This window comes from Chionomys nivalis, chromosome 18 (genome assembly GCF_950005125.1).
Source record: "Chionomys nivalis chromosome 18, mChiNiv1.1, whole genome shotgun sequence".
Classification (NCBI taxonomy): domain Eukaryota; kingdom Metazoa; phylum Chordata; class Mammalia; order Rodentia; family Cricetidae; genus Chionomys; species Chionomys nivalis.
In genome coordinates, this window is record NC_080103.1 from 5,285,976 (window position 1) to 5,310,652 (window position 24,677).

The window sequence follows — 24,677 nt, forward strand, 5'->3', positions numbered from 1 at the left end:
AACCAGGCGGTCACCTGCTCCCTGAGAGACCAGCAGATGCCCCCGAGGGCTGACGCTTCAGAAAGTCCTTTTGTTGTTTATTTTATTTTTAATTAAAAATTACATACAAATCTATTTATTACTCATTTGTGTGTATGTATGGGCATCACATACCATAGCGACTGTGGAAATAGCAGAACAGATTTCAGACGTTGGCTCTCTTCTTCCGCCATGTGGGTTCTGGGACTGAATTTAGGTCAGCCATCAGGCAGGCTTCTTGCCCACTGAGCTGCCTCACTGCCTCCTGCCATCGATTGATGATTGATTGACAGCGTCTTGTGTGGCTCGAGCTGGCCCTGCACTGCCTCCTGCCTTTGTTTATTTGTTTTTGCCAGGGGTTCCCTTAGTTTAAGCCGGCCTTGGATTCCTGATGTAGCTGAGGGTGACCTTGAGCTCCAGAGGCTCCTGTGTCCACTTCCCAAGGGCTGAAACCACAGGTGTGTGCTCCTACATCTGGTTTATTCTTGTTTTTTTCTGAGACAAGGTCTCTGTAGCTCAGGCTGGCCCTGGACTAGCTACCTGGTGCTGGCATTGCGAGCTGAGACCTTCACAAGCTGGTCCTTGACAGTGAGTTGAAGGCCCCGTCGGTCTCTCAGGACTCCCACTAGGCCCTGATCTCAGCCCCCAAGGCTGCTCAAGGATTCCAAACCTCTTGACTTGGCCAGGTTTGAAGACTCTCCAAATGGTAAAGAGGTTGGATTATTGGCCTGGTGGCTGGGCCCTCACCCCAACCTTCCCAAAGACCCTTTCCTGCGTCAAGCCAAAATGGAAACTTAGACACTTCCTGTTTGGAAACCATTTGGAAACCATCACGGGTGTTCTTTCACAGCAGAAGGGACTGGGAACACACTCCAGCTTGACCCAAAATGAAACTCCATCAGGTCACCAACCCCCCAGCATAGCCTGTGCTGGGACCCAGTGGTCAAGAACATGGATGTACACCAGAGTGGACTTGAAGGAGTCAAAGCTTGCCCTTCCTGAATGGTTTGACCGTTACTGAATCCCCACATTTTCCCAAGCATCAACTTCCCTGTCTGTGTAATGGGAATAATAATACTTTCAGAACCGTGTTCAGGGCGGAACGGGATAGTTCTGTAAAGCACACATCTTAGGGCCCAGCACCTAGAGAGTACGGTTGTGCTCTCTCCCTGCCTCCCTGAAGTTGGGACTGGCACTGTTAATTTCTGGCCACCCCTCCTCAGCTTCTGTTTGGGGATCAGAGGGACTGGGAAGTCCCCGAGATGAGTGGAGCCGAAAGAAGGGCGGTCTGTTGGGAAGGAGCCCTCTGGGAAGGCAGCAAGGGAGTGGCCCAGTGGGTGTGGCTTGTGGTCTGAGTGCCTTGGTGGGCAGGAGGCTCTGGGTGTGCGGTGGCAGGTGGTGGTGGGGACAGAGGGTGGTTCTGAGGACAGGGTCATCTGAGCTCAGATGGGGAAGAGCTCTTTTTACCAAGTGAACTAAGAAGTTGAACTTGACCCAGAACACCCTGGGGAACAACTGGCAGGGTCCAGCCAAGGAAGTTATGTGGCTTGGTTCTGTTTGGGGACATTCACTTTGGCAGCTGGAAGGTGGGTGGAATGGGGTCTTGCTAGGACTAGGGTGTGGCAACTGTAACCAGTGGCCAGCGAGATCCCTGTGGTCTCACTGCATTGGACAGAACTGGACAAACTCCAAACTTGTCTCCAGAAACCCTGGGGAAGGAGGCTTCTTGGAAACCCTGTTTCTCTGGAGTTCACCCCCAGTGGGCGCTGGGTGGCCTCCATTCCCTTCTGTCCTCTCCTCAGGCAGCACTGTCCAGGATGCCTGCAGGATCACACTGTTTGCGTTCAGACGTCTCTCATTTCTCTCCCGTCTTACGTTCACACCAGCAGGCATGGCTTATGACGTTATATGGTTTGTTTGCTTACTATTTGTTCCCCTGCAACACGCGCTCCGTGGCCCAGGCTTATTATCTACTGGTTTTTGGTGTCCCAGAGCTTAGTGTGAGAGTCCACAGGCAGAACCCAGCACAATGGATGCATGGGTGGCTGATGAGCCCTTCAGAGTGAAGCTCCATGCCTATGCATCTAGAAACTTACAATTTAATTTTAAACTTTTTAATGTAGTTGAGTTTCCCTGCTGTACACCTGTGCACCAAGTGAGTGTAGTGCTCACGAATGCCAGAAGAGGGCAGCAGATCCCCTGGAATTGGAGCTACAGAGGTTGTGGTCCAGCCTGTGGGTGCTGGGAATCCAATTCGAGTCTCCTGGAAGAGCAGCCAGTGCTGTTAGGCACCAAGCCATCTCTCCAGCCTTGCATCCAGGAGCTTTAGAAGGAGGCCCCAAAGCTCTCATTTCTAGAAGCACACCCGGCCTGTCACAAGTGGAGCAGATCAGCACTTTTCCTGCTTGCCTGGCGGGACACAGGCCGTGCAGAGATCCACGTAGGTGGAGAGGGAGGGAGTTGGCACTGAATGATGTCCCTCACCCTTAGCCTAGACAGCTGACTTCTTTTGTCATATTGGACTTAAGGCTGCAAACTGAATCCAACCCTCATGATCCAGATGAAGAGCCTGAGGCCAGGGATGGAGAGAGACTTGCCGGTGGGAGAGTGCTCTGTCCCCAGGTCCTGCTCAGGGAGAGGAGGATTCTTGCTGAGAGAGAAACATGCTCTTTCTCAACTGCCATGGCTTGACTGTCATTCTCCAAGGACTGGATAGGTAAAACGACACATGGACTTCAGGCTTGAAAGTCTCCAAAGCTGCTCCTGTCTATGACAATAGACTAATGGTGATGTCTGCCAGGGCCTCTCAGAGAACCTTAGTCTGGCTGGGGCAGAAGCCACTATAGGACATTATACATGGCCCCGTGCCACCAGCTGTGAGAAGTTTGTTTCAGGTAGGGAGGATTTCTTCTTAGAAGGATGCAGAGCAACTGGGCAGTGGTGGTGCACACCTTTGATTCCAGCACTCAGGAGGCAGAGGCAGGCGGATCTCTGTGAATTTGAGGCCAGCCTGATCTACAAGAGCTAGTTCTGGGACAGGCTCCAAAGCTACAGAGAAACCCTGTCTTGAAAAACAAAACAAAAGAAAAAAAAAAAGAAAAAGAAAGGAAGGAAGAAGGAAGGAAGGAAGGAAGGAAGGAAGAAAGAAGGAAGGAAGAAGGAAGGAAGAAGGAAGGAAGGAAGGAGTCTTGCTGGCGTTACAATGAGAGCCTCTACAAGGCAGTTTTTTTTTCAAAAAAATTGCTTATTTATTTGTTTACTTATTTATTACTTTCTACTCACTTAAATACTTACTGGTTTTCTGAGACAGGATTTCTTTGTGTGCCCTGGCTGTCCTAGAACTCACTTTATAGACCAGTCTGGCCTCAAACTCACAGAGATCCACCTGCCTCTGCCTCCCAAGTTCTGGGATTAAAGGTGTGTGCTACTACTGCCTGGCAAAATTTTAATGATTTGTTTTTATTTTATGTGCATTATTTGCCTGCATGTATGTCTTTGTGAGGATGTCAGATCCTCTGGAACTGGAGTTACAGGCAGGTGTGATCTGCCACATGGGTGCTGAGAATTGAACCTAACTCCTTTAGAAGATCAGCCAGTGCTCTTAACCACTGAACCATCTTTCCAGCCCTTGATAATTTTTGCTTTTTAGATTTCAATTTCTTTTTCTTCCCTTTCTTCATCTAGTTTCATGTAGCGCTTGCTTATTGGAAATTTTATGTTCACTGTTGCTGTAGACCTGGAGTTCATCTTATCACTGACAGTCAGTCTTGTCCTTAGGGAAACCCAATTAGGGATCACAGTACTTTTTGATGTTGTCTCCATGGTAACCCCATAGTAATGGTGTACATACCTAATATATGTTCTAGGGAGTTTAAGTCTATTTATCTACAAGATATACAAAATAACACATTTTAAGAAAATTTGGGGCTGGGCAATGGTGGTGTATGCCTTTAATCCCAGCACTTGACAGGCAGAGGCAGGTGGATCTCTGTGAGTTCGAGGTCAGCCTGGTCTGCAGAGCGAGCTCCAAGACAGCTAGGATTATACAGAGAAACCCTGACTTGAAAAACCAAAAAGAAAAAAAAAATGGATTTTTTTTAAAATCTAAAATGTTTTCTTCTGCATTAAAATTGTTTATTTTTAATTTTATGTGCACTGGTGTTTTGTCTGCATGTATATCTGTAAGGGTGTTGTATCTCCTGGAACTGGAGTTACAGGCAGTTATGAGCTGCCATTTGAGGGCTGGGAATTGAACCTGGGTCCTCTGGAAGAGCAGCCAGTGCTCTTAACCACTGAACCATCTCTTCAGCCCCCTTTTCTGCATTTTTTTAGTGATGGAAAATTTCTTTGAAGTTTTTCTCCCACAGAGGGAACAGCGGAGAACACAAGCGGTTTCTCACACACCCCATTTTCTCACTTGGATTTAGAACACTAGAGTTGAGTAAGCATAGACACGTCAGGCTGGCTGCAGTCGTCCACACAGGGTCTCCTTGATGGCTGAGGACGTTTCGTGAGATGGTTCTGCTCAGATAGAGAACAGAACAGACTAGAATGGAGGAGCAGTGATGCAATGAGACAGCTCAAACTCACTCCAAAACCAAGAGGACAGTTAAAGCCACTCTGCCCCCCCAGCTGCCCTGCGGGAGGCACCACACTGTCTGGTTGAACTGTCCTGTTCTGAGGTGACCAGATGGCCCTTTGGAGCTGGCTGTCAAGAGCTAGTAATGGCACAGCTTCTCTGTGAGATAGTCCGCGGAGGAAGTAAGCCTACCTCAGTGAGCTGAAGACAGTCCATAGAGGAAGGAAGCCCACCTCAGTGAGCTGAAGACAGTCTGCGGAGGAAGGAAGCCCACCTCAGTGAGCTGAAGACAGTCCGGGGAGGAAGGAAGCCCACCTCAGTGAGCTGGAGACAGTCTGCGGAGGAAGGAAGCCCACCTCAGTGAGCTGGAGACAGTCTGCGGAGGAAGGAAGCCCACCTCAGTGAGCTGAAGATAGTCCGGGGAGGAAGGAAGCCCACCTCAGTGAGCTGAAGGGGCTGAGGGCTTCTCTGTGCTCAGGACTGTGAAGAACAGGTACCATGGCCCAAGCTCAAGGGTCTCTGGCACATGCTGAGATCTGTAAGATCATTTCCTTTGGTACCATCAGTGGCCACTCAGGGTTGGAATTGACCTCTTTGCCCTTGCCCGCTGATCTCCTAACTCCATGAGTCTGCTAAGGAGCTCCGCTGTTCCCACGCTCCATAAATTCTATTTTGCCTGTGTTATTTGATCTAATTTTCCAATGAGCTTCCTCAAACACTTCCAGGAAACACTTCGAAAAATAACTAAACAGTTTGGACAATAACTTTTTAATTCTTTGACTTATTTCTTGGTATCTGAAATGAAGTATGCAGAGGACGGTGGGAAATGGAGAGGCCATGACCCACCCTTCCCTGCACTGGCCAGCCTTTAACTACGGGGGTGGGAGTGTGAATAGGTGTGTCGGTTCTTTCTAGAACTTGTGGCAGGAGAACTGAAAAGCGAAGTATGGGGCATGGAAGGCCATTCACCTGGCTCTCCCAGCATCTACCCAAGTACACGTCAGTCTTGGTGGACGTTGGTAGCAGTGAGCTCTTGAGAGACAGTAGCCTAAGACAGCGCCTGTAACCGGGGCTGGCTCAGCCTCACTGTGGTGCCTGGTGCAGCTGAGTGACAGGAGTCAGCGAGGCCATATGTCTGCAGCAAGCCCCACAGAACCCATCTTTAAACCTCAGATGCACTGCATTTTATAATGTCCCGTTGCCCAAAGAAAGGCACGCGGTCAAGTTCACAGTCTAGAAGCCAAGAGATAGACTATGCCTTTTGTGGATGGAGAGACGATGCCACACCCACAGAAGCAAGTGGTTCTGTGGACATTTTCTGTAAGCCACATGCAGTAATTGTCTCCAAGTGGTGCTGAAGTCCCATCTTGCCCGAGAGGCTCTCCTGTGAGGGTCCTCACCTGCCTCTCTGACGCTAGAACCACTTGACTGCAAACTGGTTTCTGGGGCACGCGTTTGACTCATGTTTCTGCCTTAACCCGGTTGATTCTAGCTGGTCGTTTCATTGACTTGAGTTGAAGCAAACTGCTCCGGCTTTTCCCTAATCACTGCACATGAGGAATCGCTCTGCTGTGTCCCTCCAGAGGCTCCTGGGGTTACCCTCGCTCTGCTCTCAGAGTTAGAGAAGTAGTGGAAGGACCAGGCCTGGAGCAGCCTCTCTCCATCCGAGGAAGGCCATGGTGCTCATGTCCCCTCTGCAGGCTGGACCTCCCTTCTAGAGGAGCGTCTGCTTTTCAATGAAAAGCAGCAAGATTCAGCAATTTAGAGATGGGATTTCTTTTCCTGCAGGGAGCAGTGGGCAGGGGCAAGCACAGGCTGAGTCGGGCAACACCTCTCCCTTCTGGGGCTATCTGTGGCCCTGGTCTCATGATTCATCCCATCAACATCACCCCAGGGCCTTTCCAAAACCCACCAGAGGCTGTAGGGCTGGCTCTTTGAGATCAACTTCTCGGGGAGACCATTGGCCATTTCCCCTGATTCCTCTGATTCAGAACCACTCAAGATCCTGAGTCTAGGGCCAGCCAGACGTTCAACAGGGACAGGTGCTTGCCACCAAGTCTGACGACCTGCATTCAGTACCACACGGTGGAACAGGAGGACCAGTTCCAGCAATCCTCATGAGCATGCCCATAAATAAACAAATAATGTAATAAATATAATAGATATCATTTAAAAATTAATGAGAGATGCTGGTTCCAGATTAGCTCTAGAACTTTCTGACATCGGAGATCACCTGGGGAGTGTCTTAGTTAGGGTTTCTATTGCTGTGAAGAGACACCATGACCATGGCAAATCTTATAACGGAAAACATTTAATTGGGACTGGCTTGCAGTTCAGAGGTTTGGTCCTTTGTCGTCATGGTGGGAAGCAGGGCAGCACACAGGCAGATGGTGCTGGAGAGGCAGCTGAGCATTCTACATCTGGATCCAAGAAGAGACTGAGACTCATTTCCTCCAACAAGGCCACAGCTTCCGATAGTGCCACTCCCTGAGCCTATGGGGGTTACACTTCCCCTGATGGTGCCACCCCCTGAGCCTATGGGGTCACTTTCTTTGCAGCCACCACAGGCAGTTTGTCAGATTCATCAGGCCCTGGTTAGTCATGGGACTGGGAGTGAATTTCCTGCAGGAGTCTCCATTCTGGATTCTTCATAAAGCAGTCATCAACCCCTACTCCTCATTAGCCAAAAATCGACTTAATACCACAATTTGCTGGCACCCTCCCTGGCACTGGAAGTAAGTGAACCAGCATGGGCCCTGCCCTGAGGAGCTCACAACACCAAGAACACATACATGTCAGGTAGGAGGCGCTGGCAGGAAAGTGCCTCAGAATTCGGGATCCTCAGAGCAGGATGCATATGCTGGTGGGTTTCCCCAATCTGACACAAGTTAGAGTCATCTGGGAAAAGGGAATTTTAGCTGAGTCACAAACAGGGGAGGGGCATGAGAAATGAGTGGCAGACATCTCTGCCCCCCCAGTCCCACCTCAGTGAGGCCGGGCTCACCACTTGAATCAGGCATCCAGCACCATCGGGACTCCCACGGGAAAGCCCCAAAATCGACAAAAATAAATGCAAATGGGCCCTGAGCCCTAGCGGCATGTTCTGAAAAGGGGTACTCACCCAGATGAAGCCGAGCTTAGCCTGGTGGAGCACATGAGAGAAGGGCGTTTTCCAACACATGGCCATGGGCCTGTGGGAAAAACAGCCCCCCTCCTGATGGGACCTCCAAATGTTAAGTATTTTCTTAAGGACAAGCTTCTCCGCCAGCGCAGATAATCCCAATCAGACCGAATCAGACCAAATTAAAGATGCCCATGTTTAATGGCGCGCTCCTGAGTGGCCCTGGGAAAGCGTGGAGAGGGGAAGAGGGAAAAGGGGAGACCATGTGAAACCCAGATACCACGTGTTTATTCTCTGGGGGGGGCAGTTTAAATAGCCTGTGGGAGTGATCCTGACCTTCCCTGGGGAGGGGTTATTGTTTGGCGGGCTTTCTTGACCTTCCCTGGGGAGGGGTCACCATTTGGCAAGCTTTCTCGGAGGTGGAGTTTGAACTGAGGCAACTCCTAGGGGAGGGAGCTTATGCCAGGAGCTGGGATGAAGCCCCCCAGCCAAATATTCCACTGAGGTGATGCTTCAAACCAAATGCTGGTGGGGGGGGGGGTCCTGACTTGTATAAGGATGAGTGAGCCATGGGAAGCAAGCCAGTGAGCAGCAGTCCTCCATGGCTCCCTTGGATGATGAACTATAACCTGTAGCCCAATAAGCCCTTTCTCCCCAGGTTGTTTCTGGTCCTGGTGGTTTATCACGGTGACAGTGTCTTATTTAGGGCTTCCGTTGCTGTCAAGAGACAACATGGCATGTTAACTCATGTAAAGGAAAACCTTTAATTGAGGTGTCGACTTACAGTTTCAGAGGTTCAGTTCATTGTAGTAGTGGGACATGGTGCTATGCAGGCAGACAGGGTGCTGGAGGAGTAGCTGAGAGTCCTACATCTTGCAGGCAACAGGAAGTGGTCGGTCTCACTGGGTGTGGGTTGAGCATATATATGAGACCTCAAAGCCCGCCTCCACAGTGACACACTTCCTCCAGCAAGACCACACCTCCTAATAGTGCCACTTCCTTTGGGGGCCATTTTCTTTCAGACCGCCACAGACAGAAACCTGAAACAATGCACACTGGGGACCGTCATGAAATTTTTCATCCTCAGAGGAAGAAACAGCCCAAGAGAGGAACAATTAGCTGCCCAAAGTCACATAAGTGGCAACATTAATAAACATCTACTACATGCTAAGATTGAGGTTAGGCATTGGCAAGAGTAGGGGTCAAGGGAGTTCCAGTTGTAATCACTGGGTCCCAGCCCTCGGTACACTTAAGTATCACCCGCAGAGAACAATCCCAGTACCCAGGCGGAAACATAGTAAGTTCAAGGGTAGCCTGGGCTACATAACAGACCTGATATCAGAAACTAAAGTAAGAACAATCCCACTCCACCCGACAAAGACATCAACCCAGCCCTCCCTGTCCATAGAGCCTGTCTTGGTCTAAGGATGGACCTTGGCAGGGAAATGCCTATCTTTCCTTTGTCCTTCTCACCCCACCCCCTGCCTCTTCTGTTGTGCTCCTGTTGTGAAAGGCAAAGGGAATTTTACCAGGCCTCCAAGTGGCTCTGGTGTGCAGCCACATTGACAGCCACTGGGCTAAGTGACAAGGCAGACAGAAATGCAGCAAAGACCAAGGAATAGCTGAAACTTGTGATTGGCAGGGAATGAGCAGGAGGCTGAGAAGCTGCAGGGTGCATCTGCAGGAAGTGAGGTCACGCTGCAGAACTGTGATTCCAGGGGCAGAAAACACAAGACATAGGCTGTCCTGGGTGGGAGAGCATGATGTGCTGGGAGGTGCCGGGTTCTGCAGAGCCACCAAACCTTGCCATGGTGCCTGTCTAGCAGGTGCTCTCAGTCTGTAGTCTGAAATAGGTTCTTGTTCCTCTACTCCAAACAGCCTCCCCCAAGTGCACACTGCTTGAGAATGCCTCAGCAGCCAGCTCTGTGATCCACCTACTTAGAGAACAGTCAGCAGAGTGCGGAGGAACAGGTGAATCGTCCCGTAACAGAGACAGTCAAACCGACTGAAAGAGCCTAATACCTGGTCGTGGGAAGCTTCCATCCAGCGCACCAGCCTCTGGCTTTGACTACCTAGTACTGCCATCTTCCTGGCATCAGAAAACTGAAGTATAATGGAACACCTGAGAGCCGATGGGGCACCGCCCCAGTCCAGCTCTCTCCTGTTGAGCTGTGGAGATCATGGAGACCCCATCCTTCAGTTTAGATGATGCACCAGCTCAGTGCCCACCAAGCAATCAAAGGAATCTGTTACTCATTGCTTCAGTTCCTACTGCGTGAACCCAGTTACTATAGCAACCGAATGTGCTTCTTTATTACTGGATGGAAGGCTTTAATTTTGTATTAAAAGAGTTTGGCCAGATAGTCATGTTGCGATGACTTGGGCTGTCGGACCACAGTTAGGATGTCTTGGAATGGCCACAGATCTGTCCTTCTAATTGATGGGATCTGGGTCTGGGAAAACCCAGGCTGCACTGCATTGAGATCGAGAGAGAGGGAGGCTCCCCTGGTGCTGGGCTGGAATCTTTCCCTGTTCCCAGATGACTCTATGGGAGGCCTCTCAGTCAGGCGTGCTCATGGTGGCCTTGCTTGGCTGTTTTGCTCCACCCCTTCCCAATGGACAGCCACACACGCATTATGGCCCTGTATGGTCACAGGACAGGAAGGGGGAAGCTGAGGCCCCCTCTGCAGCCACCTCTCTCGCCTCTCAGTGGCCTGCTAGCATGTCCGGAACTTGCTACTGTAGCTTACAAATGTCACAGGCAGACACTAAAAGCAAGAAACACCCCCTCTCCACCCCACTGTCTACAGCACATGAGTCACCTGTTTGCCTTCTATTTGTATCTGGGGTACCAGAGACTGTTTGACTTGCAGCCTTATTCTTGGAGACCTCAGGCCCAGGCAGCCGAGTCTTTTCTTCTTCTTGGGCTGAAATAACTCATGGGAAGGAGTGGAGAAGGGTGAAGGCCTCTGGGTGGGGCCCAAACCTTGGGGGAGGTAGAGGCAGTCTGTTGCAGGCAAGAGTGGGCAGGGAAGGAAGCTTAGTCCTTCTACCCTTTGGTCAGCCATCTTTTCTCCTTTGTGGATGCTGGATTTCGGTTAAACTCATCTTTCCCCAGTTCCTGCCACAGCTTCAGCCTCCTTTGCTCCCAGCCTGACTGTTTGCTGGCCTTTCAGAACTGGTCATCCAAGACAGGACTCTGGTCATTCTCTTTCAGGATGTACAAGTAGGGACACCTGCCCCCCGAGGCTCTCTGCCCCAGAGTGCCCCGTGCACCAGAGTGCAGGACCTTTACCCTAGCTCTTCAATAAAGGCCAGCAGAAGTTGTGCTGGAAGGGAACAGCTCCCCAGGCTTCTGGGCAGGATACATGGGGGTGCGTGGCAGCAGGTGGCATCCAAGAAGGTACGGGGGTGTGATGGGCACCTCCAGTGTCCTGGTTATAGCCTCAGCCTTAGGCAGACCCCAATTGCTTGGGACCTTCAAGGTTCCTCTGTTCAGAGATGGCTGAGCTTGCTGAAAGACAGAAGTACAACTGTCTGAGCAGTCATCAAACACAGTAGGACCCCATAGTGGGGCTTCCTTGGGGACAAAGGCTGGGCCTTCCCCACATAATCTCAATGGAGTGTGGGCAAGGTAGGTAGCAGGTATCTAAGGAATGCCTGCTGCAATGGATTCTCATGACCGGGCCCCGGTTCAAAGCTTTGAAGAAGGTTGGAACTGGAAAGGAATGGAGACAGAGCCAAGCCCAGTCCTCACTTTATGGGAAGACCAAGATGCTACCCTTTGTAAGGCTAAAAGTAACACTCATAGCTGATATTAACAATCACTAATACTCACCGCTTTGCTCATAGTAGCTAATAGTGTGGTAGGGATTAGGCAGGGTGTGTTACACACTGGACATACTACTGCGCATGACACATGTGATGTGCCCACTGTAGCCTCCTCTGATCTGCTTGCAGCAGATGTCACATTCCCAGACAAGAGAACGGATGGGGCAGTGGGGTTCAGGAACTCACTCAAGGTTACCAAACTGATAGTTCTAGGCTCAGGAGCCAGGCAACAGATGTGCCATGCATTGCTTGAGTGCAGACACTTGCTGCCTCTTCCGAGTTGGAATCAGAAACTCAGTCACTCTGTAAGCTCACTAATACAGGAAACACTCCTCTCCATCATGCCACACTCACTGAAGCTCAGAGATGAGGGGTTTCTGGTTTTGTTTCCCCTTTAAACACAAAAGCACTTTTAATCCCCCTTAGCACAAAATATCACATGGAGGCTGGATCCTTCACACTGGAGGGAGCGTGGCGGTGTATAGCAGAAAGAGACTGACCCAAGGCCTTCCTCTGCTCTTCGGACTTGTGGGAGTTTTGTCCCCACACAAGACATGAACCCCAGAGGGACGCTCAGCAGTTAACCCAGTTCTAACATCACACTCGAATTAGCATTAGATGCGGCTGGCAGTAGACGGAAGCCACTTGTTTGTTTCCTGACTGCCCAGAACCGAAATAATCACACAGAAACTATGTTAATTAAAACACTGCTTGACCTATTAGCTTAAGCTTCTTATTAACTAACTCTTACATCTTAAATTAACCCATTTCTATTATTTTATATTTTATCATGAGCTCATGGTTTACCGGTAAGGTTTTGGGGCATCTGCCTCCTTAGGCAGCTACATGGCATCTCTCTGACTCTGCCTTCTTTTCTCCTCTATCTCTGCTTGAAATTCCCACCTTGCTCAATTCTGCACTGCCATAGGCCCAAAGCAGATTCTTTATTAACCAATGGTAATAAAACATATTCACAGCATGCAGAGGGGAACCCTACATCAATTGGCTACTGGCCTGGTCCCTCAGCTCTGCCTCCACTCCTAAAGCCCACATTGTCTGACTGGTCAGCTGTGAGTCAGGACCCCTGTGACCTGGGCCTTGGATTTGAGTCATCTGCTGGAGCCAGGGAGACATTTGCACAGTTCTTCAGGTTGCTACAGAGAATCTTGCTAGCAGCAAGCTGGAATGGACTCCCAAAGCAGGAGTGTGGGAAGGGCACAGAGCTCCTGGGGTTTCTGTGGGCGTGCTGCCTTGCAGGTACCTCCATGGGCTCAGCTATCCAGAAGTCTCCAGACCTTGTCCTTGGGTTCTGCAGAGGCTCACGATGTGGCACACTTGATGAAATGTTTTGCCACTGATGCCACCTGGGGAGGGTGAGATTGATAGCCATTTTCTTCCTAGTTCCTACCCCGTGGATGGCCAGTGCTTCCCAAGCAGTCATAACCTGGGCATTAAGACACAACATGGGTATTTAGGAGATTTTGACTGTGCTGGCGGTATGGCTCAGTGGCAAAAACTTGCCTGGCTTGTGTGAAGACCTGGGCTTACACCCCAGCACTAAGTAATAGTAGCCAGGTATGCACACCTTTAATCCCAGTGTCAGGAGGCAAAAGCAAGTAGATCTCTGTGAGTTCAAGGCCAGCCTACTCCACATAACAAAACTCAGGACTGCCAGAGCTACATAGTAAAACCCTGTCTCAAAACAAAACAAAACAAAACATCCTCCCAGTCATTTTTGAAGCTCATTGTGTGTGTGTGTGTGTGTGGTATAGGATGTGTATGTATGGTGTGTATGTGTGTGTGGTGTGTACATATGTGTGTGCATGCACGGGTAGTGTGTGTGTGTGTTGCTGGGGATCAAATCCAGTGTCTTGTTCATACTATGCCAAACTCCGTCCTCTCCTGGGGTTTTAATAACTGCATGCCTCAGCCAAGGTGAAGACCAAATATATTCTTTTTGATTATACATCTCAATATCTAGCTTGTCATGCTGGCTTATTCTTGTAATCCCGGCACTAGAAAAGTTGAGGCAGGAGGATTTCCATGAGCTGGCTACAGGGTGAGACCTTGTCTCAGAGAGACAGATAGGCATGCCAGTATCCTAGGAAGCAACTTGCAGAGAAGGAATACAAGGTGCAGAGAGTGGGCATCTTAGCCAGGACCTTCAGCTGACCACACGGGTCTCCACTCTTGACTAGGACTCTCACCACAGGTAGAATTCCAGCCTGCCCCTGAGGTGGTCAGGACAGTGGAGCCCCATCAGCCTCTCCTGTGATGTCCCTGCTCAGCTGTCCTCTCCATCAGCCTCTCCTGTGATGTCCCTGCTCACCTGTCCTCCCCATCAGCCTCTCCTGTGATGTCCCTGCTCACCTGTCCTCCCCATCAGCCTCTCCTGTGATGTTCCTGCTCTCCTGTCCTCCCCATCAGCCTCTCCTGTGATGTCCCTGCTCACCTGTCCTCCCCATCAGCCTCTCCTGTGATGTTCCTGCTCTCCTGTCCTCCCCATCAGCCTCTCCTGTGATGTTCCTGCTCACCTGTCCTCCCCATCAGCCTCTCCTGTGATGTCCCTGCTCTCCTGTCCTGGCCACACTAACACACTCTCTGCTCCCCCAGCTCTTTGTGATCGACAATGGTGCGGATGACTGGCGGATAGCCATGACCTACGAGCGCATCCTCTACATCAGCCTGGAGATGCTGGTGTGCGCCATCCACCCCATTCCTGGAGAGTACAAGTTCTTCTGGACCGCACGCCTGGCCTTCTCCTACACCCCTTCTCGGGCAGAGGCGGATGTGGACATCATCCTGTCCATCCCCATGTTCTTGCGCCTGTACCTGATCGCCCGAGTCATGCTGCTGCACAGCAAGCTCTTCACCGACGCCTCCTCCCGAAGCATCGGGGCCCTCAACAAGATCAACTTCAACACTAGGTTCGTCATGAAGACGCTCATGACCATCTGCCCCGGCACGGTGCTGCTGGTGTTCAGCATCTCTCTGTGGATCATCGCCGCCTGGACCGTACGCGTCTGCGAAAGGTATTCCAGGGAGCCTCTGAACCTCTGAACATGGTACGGGGAAGGGAGGCAGAGCAGGGAGGCTCAGGTCTGAGATCTGATGGAGGAGGCGGTAATGTTCTCAGACCCCTCAAAGGAAAAAGAGAATGGGAGTGAGAAGGAGGTAGAGCTGGTTTAGAATGTTGAACACTGGAGCCCAGGTGAGCTGGAAAATACACAGAACTAACTTCTGTTCCTTCCTTGGAGCGGTGTGTCAAAGCCTTCTGGTTGTGTCTTAGCCCCTATTCTGTATTTATCAATCTACAAGTTTCTGTCTGCTCTCCCCTTGGAGATGAAGAGTGCTTGCTGATGTTTAGAATGTTCCTATAAGTCCTGCCATAATGGAACCTGTTCATTTTGCTTCAGTATCAGCATCACTGGGGGACTTGTCAGAATCCAGGGCCTTCGCCCCAGGCCCCGAGCTATTGACTCAGCAATGATGTTCTAGAGCCTCTCGTCATGATTCACATGGACTTTAGAGCTGGAGAACCATGTTGTGGTGAAATAGATTTGGCAAAGATTACAGGGAACTGGTGATTCAGGAAACTGATGATGGGAGCGAAGGACCTGCGGCCTGAGACCGCGGGCTCTGTAATGACCAGCCAGTTCTCAGAAGAGCCACCCTTGTGGCTCCCGTTAGGACCGATAGGACCTTACCTCCCTCCTCCACTCCTCGGCCCAGTTGGGGACACCTGCCTTTTTCAAGCTGACACCGTAGCTCATTCTAATCTTATTTCACATGGAGAGTCCAAATCGAGGCAAGGCCTCTGGAGTCTGCCCAAGAAGCTGAGGTCACCTCATTTTAAAGTAAGAGTCACTTGAAATGAAATAGATAAAGCCATGCTCCAGGGGTAGAGAGCCTCTCTGTGTGAGAGGCCCAGAGAAAATCTGTGCGGCTTACACAGACCCCGGTAGCTGCCCTAATGCATCAGTGCTTACAGTTTGTCTGTCAGACCTTCTGTGTGCCCGGGTCCGAGCAGATATAAAACAAGACAGAGAATCCAGTTTGTCTGTAGGACTTCTGTGTGCCCGGGTCCAAGCAGATATAAAACAAGACAGAGAATCCTAGTTGAGAGTTGGCTAGAATAGATCTCACACAAGAACATTAACTAAGTTTCCCACTGGCTTTGGGGTATTATCTGTGACTTTCAGATTCCAGACAGAAGCATTGTGCTGCCCAGAACACGGTCCTTAGAATGAGGACCAAGCTGTGATTGTCAGTATTGGGGACCTCTGAGAGAGAACCCCAAACCACACCAGCCAACTATCTAGAGCCCAACCACAGCTCAGCAGCCGAGCTCTTCTCCTAGCAGGGATCCACACTAAACAGTTCCCCGGGAACTTTCTCTGGCAAATATGTTCCTACACCAGAGAAAGTGGAGCTCTGTCTGTTTCCAATCCCAAACTCCTCATGGAACTGTTTACTGTTTATTTGAGGCAGGGTGGTCCAGGCTGGCCTTGAACTTGTGATCCCTCTGTACTCTTTCCACATCCCCTCCTCTTGCTTCCTCACGCTGGGATGGCAGGTGCGTGCGCACCATGCTGGCTGCCTTATGGGACTCTCTGCTGAGGAATAGCAGCTACTCTGCCTCCCTGGGCTTCAATAAAGAACGAAGGATAACAATACTGCTTTATAGGATTTATTGTTTGCGTCCAGCAAGGCGACCCTTGCAAACTGTATCTTGCCATGCAATGGCAATCAGTTAATAACATGCATTGTAGGATCCCCAAGTAACTCAGGAACTTTGTGGTTGCCTTTTTTTTTTTTTTAAATAACCAGAATAGACAGACTCCTACCAAATCCCCGCTGATACTTACCCTGTTTTCCTTTCTGATCATCAGAAGCCACGATTTCCAACAGTGGTAACTGAATTTGTATAGCCTTTTGGGACACTTGAGGTTTTCCATGTTTGTCCCTTGTCTGGCATATATTTCAGATGAACAGTCAGCCTGAACATACAACCAGGTACCTACAGATGAGCTGCATTGTTTATTGAAACTGTCACAAGTTTAACAACTTATTTATTTGTTTCTGGAGAATAACCACATTGTGGGAAATCTCGTTTTCAGAAGTCTTTGCGTCATAGTTGATATTTAATACCCTCCAAAGCTTCCAGGTTAGTCTGGTTAGAAAAGGTTAGCTTGCATCAAGATGTATGAGACTGGGTTAGCCTGGGTTAGCCCAGGTTAAACAAGATTAGCCCTTGTTAAGCTAGGTTAGCCTGTGCTGCTACAGAATCCCCAGCTGCTTTCTATGCAAACATGGCTCAAGAGACCCAGCTGAAGATCAGGAAGCAGAGCCAGCCAGACCCTCCCATAGCCTGGCCTTTAAGGACACAGGCTTCGAGATGGGTTAGGCATATTTCTGAGTTCAGTGCCCTGGCTCCTGCTTCTCACGCTGCTGCCTCTATAGCTCACACTCCATGCTATCCCAGATTAACCTAAGAGCAGACACGAGGAACCCTGACTGTCCTCACACTGGAGTCTCTGGACTTGGCTGCTGGGAAGAAACTGGTTTGCAGTCTCGGGGCTCCTCGGTGCGCAGTCAGAATGCAAGCCTGATTTCCACCCTAAACTTCACTTTTATCTTGTCAACCCTAGCTGGATCCTACAGGGCCAGGAAATTGTGCCCCAGGTTGTCCTAGCCATGTCCCCAGTCTGAGGTCTGAAGGCCACTGTGGTGACATAAAAATGCCAGGCTTGCTGTTTGGTCTTCTCTGACGTCAGTATCCTTGACCACTCTGCCATGCTGTTTCCAGGGTTGACTCCATGTTCCATGATGTCTTCATGTGTGTGCATACATGTGTACACATGCACGTATGATGTCTGTGCAACTGTGGATGTGCATGTGTGTGTGCAATGGGTATTAGCGTGCACCTGCTCCACCCTATGCTGATTGGGGCACTCATTGCCTTCACCTGGGATTGTGGCACCTCTCAGGAGAGCTGCCTGATTCGGGGTCACACCCCTTACTCAGAGGTGGAAGGAACCCACCGACTGACAGGGAATTTGGAGAGCCCTTTACCTCCTGGAGCCTAACTCTCTAGGGCCATCTAGAGGTTTCTGTTACCATTGCACCACAGCTAGTCTGTGCCACACTTCCTGTGTTGATCCAGAGAGCAGCCCTATCCCCAAATTTCGGTTCCCAAATCTCATGGTCTTTGGCTCTTTCCCAGAATCTGACCTATAGGGCCATGAAAGTTTACACAGACCACGTAATCAGGCAAAACTCTCTTACAATGGCCGGCTAGTCTTTTTCAGAGCTGTAGGTAACCCTGTGCTTCCCAAGGTCGAATTCTAAGCATGACTGGCCGAGACACTGAGACAGGGGCTGCACTGGGGGGCTGGAGAGTTGGACCAGGGTAGGAGAGGAATACGACAAAGATGGCCTTGTTCTCTCTCAGCTTGACCTGATGGAGACTCTATCATCAAGTGACTTGCCATGGGCATTAAGCGCCATGATGGGTTCTAGAACCTTCTCTGGCTCTGCCACCCAGGCCAGGCTTCGCATAGGGTCCAGGTGGCTTCCGTCAGCTATACTCGATCCTAGCTGTATGCACACGCTTTTGAAGTTGCTATGGAAATCCCTCTTCAGCAAGATGCATTTTTTAAATCATTTCTCCTATCTGGGGTTGGTTTTTATGGGACAATAAATGGTTCTACATCTCCTGCCAAGGGCAGACAGGAGTGAATAATGGCACAGAGGAGCCCTGTGTTGGGAGAGCAACACCTGGCTGCCAGGAGGGCGGTGGCAACATCAGCTTGTTTTCCCAGGACCCCAGAGATGCATGACATCACTGCCTTTGAGCCCTGACAGTGGCAGCACTCAGCATTCTCCAGATTCTCTTGGCTGCATGCCCACCTCCCACAGGCCTCCCAGGGCCACCCCAGGAACCTCCTCATTAAACACTGTCAAATACCAAGCAGCGGTAGAAAAGGAGCAGTGGAGGCCCCAGGTCCCAGTGCATCAGGCTGGGGAAGTCGGCTTTCCCTGTACACCATCAGCCGTGCTCTGGCTGCCCACACATGTGTGTTTGTCTCCTTGGAAGAAGCAGAAAAGCCTCCAAGGCACTGACAAACATGGGCTGCATCTTGCTTTGCAAGTAAACCTTCCCATCTTCTTGAATGGTTGGACCCTCTTGGATTCTCCGGCCTGATAGCAGGTGTTTGATCTTGACTGTGTAAACTTTATTTCTTTCTCACAGATATTCTAATGAAGAGTTTGTTTCTAGAGATCTGGCCTGCAGAGTCAGAGGGAACCAGGCCGTTCTGGGGTTGGGGTTACAGCTCAGGGAAAACACTTGTCTGTTATGCACGAGGCCTTAAGTTGATCCTCAGAAGTGTAGAGGAGGAGAAGGAGGAGGGGCCAACCTATACTCCTGCTCTCTGCTAGAATCTGGGGAAGCTCTGAGGCAGGAGCAGGAGGGAACAGAGGGACCATGGCAGTGGCTTTGACGTGAAGAAAGCGTGTCTACAGGATGACGCGTTGCAAATGTAGTCAAAAACATAATCTAAACCTTTAAGTTCCCACAAATAGGATTTAAAAACAAAGATTTATCTTGATGCATGGGTGTTTTGCCTGCACGCCGGAAGAGAGCATCAAGATCCACTGGAACTAGAGTCCCAGACAGTGTGAGCTGCCTTGTGGGTGCTGGGAGTCAAACCTGGTCCTCTGGAAGAGCAGCCAGTGTGCTGTAACCACCGAGAGAAATCCCTCTGGCTCCACAAGCAGGACTTTAAAACCATGCAATAAGGAAAACAGAGGCATCAGCCATGAGTTGTCCCACACACCCTGAGTTGGTACCTCACCTGTCTGAGGCCTCATGTTTGTGTGACATCCCGGTTCCACACAGGATGAAGCTGAGGCATGAGGACGCTAAGCAACATGTACTTTCCATACACCAGGTCCCACTAAGCTAAGACAGAAGAAACAAGGACTTGGGACTGGAAAATGTAAGGACAGAAAACACAAAACCAGATGACAGAAAACCAAATTTATAATGATCTAAAATTTATAATGATCAACAATAGTTGCGCTTGCCTCCTCAATTAAAAGACAGTGTCCCTTACTTTGATGAGATTTCAAAGCAATAGTTATTTTCATGCTATTTTAAGAAGAGGAAGCTAAAGCAAAGGGACCCAGAAAAAAGTAAGAGCCAGGAGTTATTATGTAAATGCGAAGCAGAGGGCAATGGGGCCAGGCTGACTTCACCGCATAAATTGCTATGTGATTCAAAGGAACCGCTTAACATTTTAGATGAAAAGGGGCTGGAGAGATGGCTCATCAATCAAGAGCACTGGCTGCTCTTCCAGAGGACCAGAGTTCGATTCCCAGTACTCCAGTTCCTCTCTGCAGGCACCAGACCCACAAGTGCACAGACATGATGTAAGTGAAACACTCACACACACGAAACAAAAGAAGCCAGCACTGATGAAAATGCCCTAGCACAGAGTGCACTTTCGTCCTGGAAAGACGAGCGTGGGAATCTGGGGCTGGAGAGATGGCTTGGTGGTGAAGCTGAGGATCAGCTTTGGGTCCCCAGAACCCACATAAGAGCCCAGTGGGTGTGGCAGCCACCTGTTATCTCATCACTCAGGAAGTAGAGATAGAATCTCCTCAGCAAGCTGGCCAGCCAGACTAGCCAAAATGGCAAGTCCAGGTTTGCTGAGACATCCTGCCTCAATATATAAGGTGGGCATGGACTGAGGAAGACATTCAGCATCAACTTGGGGTCGCCATATATACACATGTACCCCACTCCCACACACATGCACCCCCCCACATGCACCCCTACACACACATGCACCCCCACACAATGCACCCACACACACACGCACCCCCCACATGCACCCCCCCACACACATGCACCCCCCACATGCACCCCACCCCCACACAATGCACCCCCACACAATGCACCCCACACAAGCACCCCCACATGCACCCCTACACACACATGCACCCACACCCATACACATGCATCCCACTCACACACAATGCACTCCACACACACATGCACCCCACACCCACATGCACTCACACCCACACATGCACCCCACCCTCACACACATGCACCCCACCCCCACACAATGCACCCCTCCACAGGCACCCCCCATACACCCCCCACATGTACTCCACCCCCACATAATGCACCTACCCTCACATATATGCACCCCCACATGCACCCCACCCCCACACACATGCACCCCTACACACACATGCACCCCCCCACAATGCACCCCTATACACACATGCACACACACACGCCCCCCACACACATACACCCTACCCCCCACATGCACCCCACCCCCACACAATGCACCTCTTCACACAATGTACCCCACCCCCCACATGCACCCCACCCACACACAATGCACCCCCCACATGCACCCCTACACACAATGCAACCCACACACACATGCACCCCACCCCCACATGCACCCACATCCACACATGCACACTCATATGTATACATGCTATGCACATATACAAAATAAGAAAGGAAGGTTTTGATGGAGAACTATGTACTCAGATGAAAGTACTCTTTATCATCTTCATTGCTAAAATGTGAAGGAGATTGGAGAGATGGCTCTGTGGTTAAGAGCTCTGGCTGCTCTTCCAGAATCCCAGGTTCAAATCTCAGTACCCACATGGCAGCTGACAGCCATCTATAACTCTAGTTCCAGGGGATCTGAACCCCTCTCTGGCCTTTGTGGGGATAAGCATATATATGGTACACTGACATACACACAGGCAAAACACCCAAACATTCAAATAAAAATAAGTACATTTTTTTTAAAAAAAGTGAAGAATGAAACCAGGTATTGTGGCACTCTATGTACATGCTTCAGGGGGCTGAGGCAGGAGAATTACTTTTAGTATTTTACCAGCATGGTTGCATGTTGAGTACCAGGGCTGTATACCAAGATCCTGCCTCCAAAAGCCAAGAAAAAAAGATAAAGAAGGAAAAGAGATAATACTAATGAGAAGAATGAAACAAGTTTGGGAGTGGTGGTGCTTACCTCTAATCCCAGCACTTGTGAGGCAGAGGCAGGAGGATGTCTGTGAGTTTGAAGCCAGTCTAGTCTACAGAGCGAGTTCCAGGACAGCCAGGGCTGTTACACAGAGAAACACTGTCTTGAAAAACAAAAATAAAAAGCCTTATATAGAAAGCAGATTAAGTTTATAATGAAGAAACAGGAACTAATAAATTTTAAAAACAGGATTTACAAATCTGAAAGTTACCAAATTTAATCAATTTTTGCTGAATCGGAAAACAAAATTAGAAAGTTTAGGGAAAAACAGTGAGTGATTCACAGAACATTTTAATAATAAGTGAAAACAGCCTAACTCTTACAAGAGAAGCCCAGAGAGGGAACTTTCTCTGTGGATATTAAAATGTACTATAAAACAAAGAATAATTAACTCCCTTGGGCATTACTCATTACTAAAGAACCAGTAATGGCAGATCAATGAGACGTAATGGAAAACCCTGAAATGTATCCTAGTGTGGAAACCCAATCATGGAGAAAGAAAACCAATTAGGAGGCAATAGATTATTCTATAAACGTTCATGGGGGAAATTGGAAGCTTGGATATCAAATTGGCACACCACCTCTTACCAGCCGCCAAAATAAATTCCAGGTAGATTAAAGAGTCAGATAGAGAAGAAATGGGAACGGGAGCCAGAAATCAAAGTGAGTATTTCATCAATCCCTGGGTGAAGAGAACATCTCAGAAGAGAAGAGCCGTAAAGCGAAGGAGGCATATTTGACTCCACCCTAAATACAATTTAAGATTTCTCTCCTTTAAAAAAAAAATATGAACTTGGCCTGGAGAGATGGCTTAGTGATTAGAAGCACTGGCTGCTCTTCCAGAGGACCTGAGTTCAATGTCCAGCAACCACATGTTGACTCACAGCCATCTGTAACTCCTGTTCCAAGGATCTGGCGCCCCCTTTTGGCCTCTATAGGAGCTAGGCATATGAGTGGCGCATAGACATACATGCAGGCAAAATACACCCCCACAGTATGAGGATCGCGGGCTGTACATAACGCTCTTGTTTTGCCACTCGGTATTGGTTTAATAAAACACGGATTGACAGCAAGCCAGGCAGGAAGTATGGGGGATGGGCAACCAGACGAGAACTTCCCTTGAAGAGGGCCAATTCCTTCTTGAAGGTTTCTACCTAGCAGTCAATGGCCTTAGAAAAAGGCAGGATAACAAGAGCCTTGTGGGTCATCTCCCTGGAGCCTCCCTTGGATGGCTGTATCCTGGGCTTGTGACACCAAGGTGTGGGTGGGTGGGTCATGGGGATGCTGCCTGACACCGTCCTTGGTGGGAAGGCGTGGGAACGCTGCAAGTGAGGGTGCGTTTGGAAATCATAGGAAGAGGGGACGTGCTCTTGCGAGGAAGGTAGGAAATACAAGGCAGGTGATTCCCCGACTCCTCCGTGGCCACAGCTGAGCTCTGGTGCATGCAGGAGAACGCTGTTCCTGCACCTGCCTGGTTGCAGGGCCGGCTGCACCCAATCTCCCCTGAGCCTGGAGCAGAGTGGCCCTTCCAGGGCGCTGCCATGCCCAGGTTCAGTGGGCTGCAGCCAGGGACTTCAGCACTGGGCCACCGGTCCCAGGGCCCCGATTGGAGAGTCAGTAGAGTTCCGATCTCAAATGTCTGTCTGGATCTCCCCATCCTCACTTTTCCACAGCTGAGTTTCTCTTTTTGTTATTTCTGATTCACAGTTTTTTTCTGTTTTTCCTTTTTTCTACACAGTATGTTCCTCATCTTTGACACTTAAACAGCAAAATTGTTTATTTGTTATTTTCTTCATATTTTTATTTATGTTAAATATACATTAATTATAAATTGCATTGCAATTAACAGATATATCTCTTAGAAGAGTCTAGAAATGGGAATCAGGAAGGTTTCCTAACAAGGACAACGTTGAGCTCTGGACAGGCTAGCACCTGAGGAGTGAGCCTTGCACGAGCGCCTCCTCCCCAGCAGTGTGCACAGGGAAGCAGTGCTTTTCCCAACACACCATCCCAGGTACGCCAGCCTGAGGTCCTACAGCTGGGTTTCCCTCCACTCTCTTTAGCAATGACATTTTGCTCCTCAGGCTGTCTGCTTTGGGGACACCGGAGGAGAAGGGTTGTAAGCCCTCCCCCCCCCCCCCCCGCTATGAATAATCCCCTCCCACTCTGCCAAGAGTGTCTCCAGCCCTAGTCTCTTGTAGTGGATGCTGAAGGACAGTCTGGTGTGCGGAGGACAGAAGGCTCTGCTCACAGTTCCCCAAGGTGGGGAGTCTTTGGATAGGGATGAGCTTCCGTGATCAGAAATCCATGACCATCCCTCAGCTGCTGTTAGTCCAGACACGAAACCTGCCTTCTCCCAACCTTCACAATTTAACCCTTGCTTGCTTTGTTTAGTGCTTGAGACCCCGCTGTGCCTTGCGTCCCCTGGGACTGAGGAAATGGGGCCTTTTCCACTTGAGCTCAGAATCACGCCTGGGTGTGTGAAGACGGGCTACTGGGCGCCACTGCCTCCAAGGCCAGCATCATCAATTACCCCATGCCCATGCCTGCCCCACCCAACCTTCTACAAAGGGTTTCGAGCTCTGTGGTTCTTGTCTGTATTTCCCTTCAAATCACCGTTCTCCGTACCTGCCGGCCCCAACCCCTGTTGTTTTCCTGTCTGTAGAAGCTTCTGGTTCTGCTACACTCCACCCCCTTTCAAAAGTCTTCGATGTTCTCGACCGAAGATTAATTCATACTCCTTAATTTAGAGTCTGCAGCTTCCACTGCCCAGGCCCAGTAACCCACGATAAACTAGCTGAGTTCTCGCGGTGGCTGCAGTGCCCCTCACATCTCTCCATGGAAGCTTTATCGCTTACAGTGAAACGCATCACACTGGAGTGAGACAGCCTGGGCCCAAGCTGTCATGGTGACGCCAGCCTGTATGCTATACCCACGCGGTCTGGGAAGCAAAGACAGGGAGACATTTTCAGTCAACCTGGACTGTATAATAAGACCCTGAAAGGAAAGGGCCCCTGAGATGGCTCAGTGGAAAAGGGGCTTGCTG

General features: G+C 49.9%; 1 protein-coding gene across 2 annotated transcripts in view; it reads left to right on the forward strand.

The window, feature by feature from the left end:
• The window catches only part of Kcnn3 (potassium calcium-activated channel subfamily N member 3), a 148,267-nt gene that overhangs the window by 74,789 nt on the left and 48,801 nt on the right, over window positions 1-24,677 (forward strand). For both annotated transcript variants that reach the window (XM_057793370.1, XM_057793371.1), the window contains exon 3: window positions 14,163-14,581. In XM_057793370.1, coding sequence (XP_057649353.1) covers window positions 14,163-14,581 — 419 coding nt within the window. The remainder of the gene's footprint in view (window positions 1-14,162; window positions 14,582-24,677) is intronic.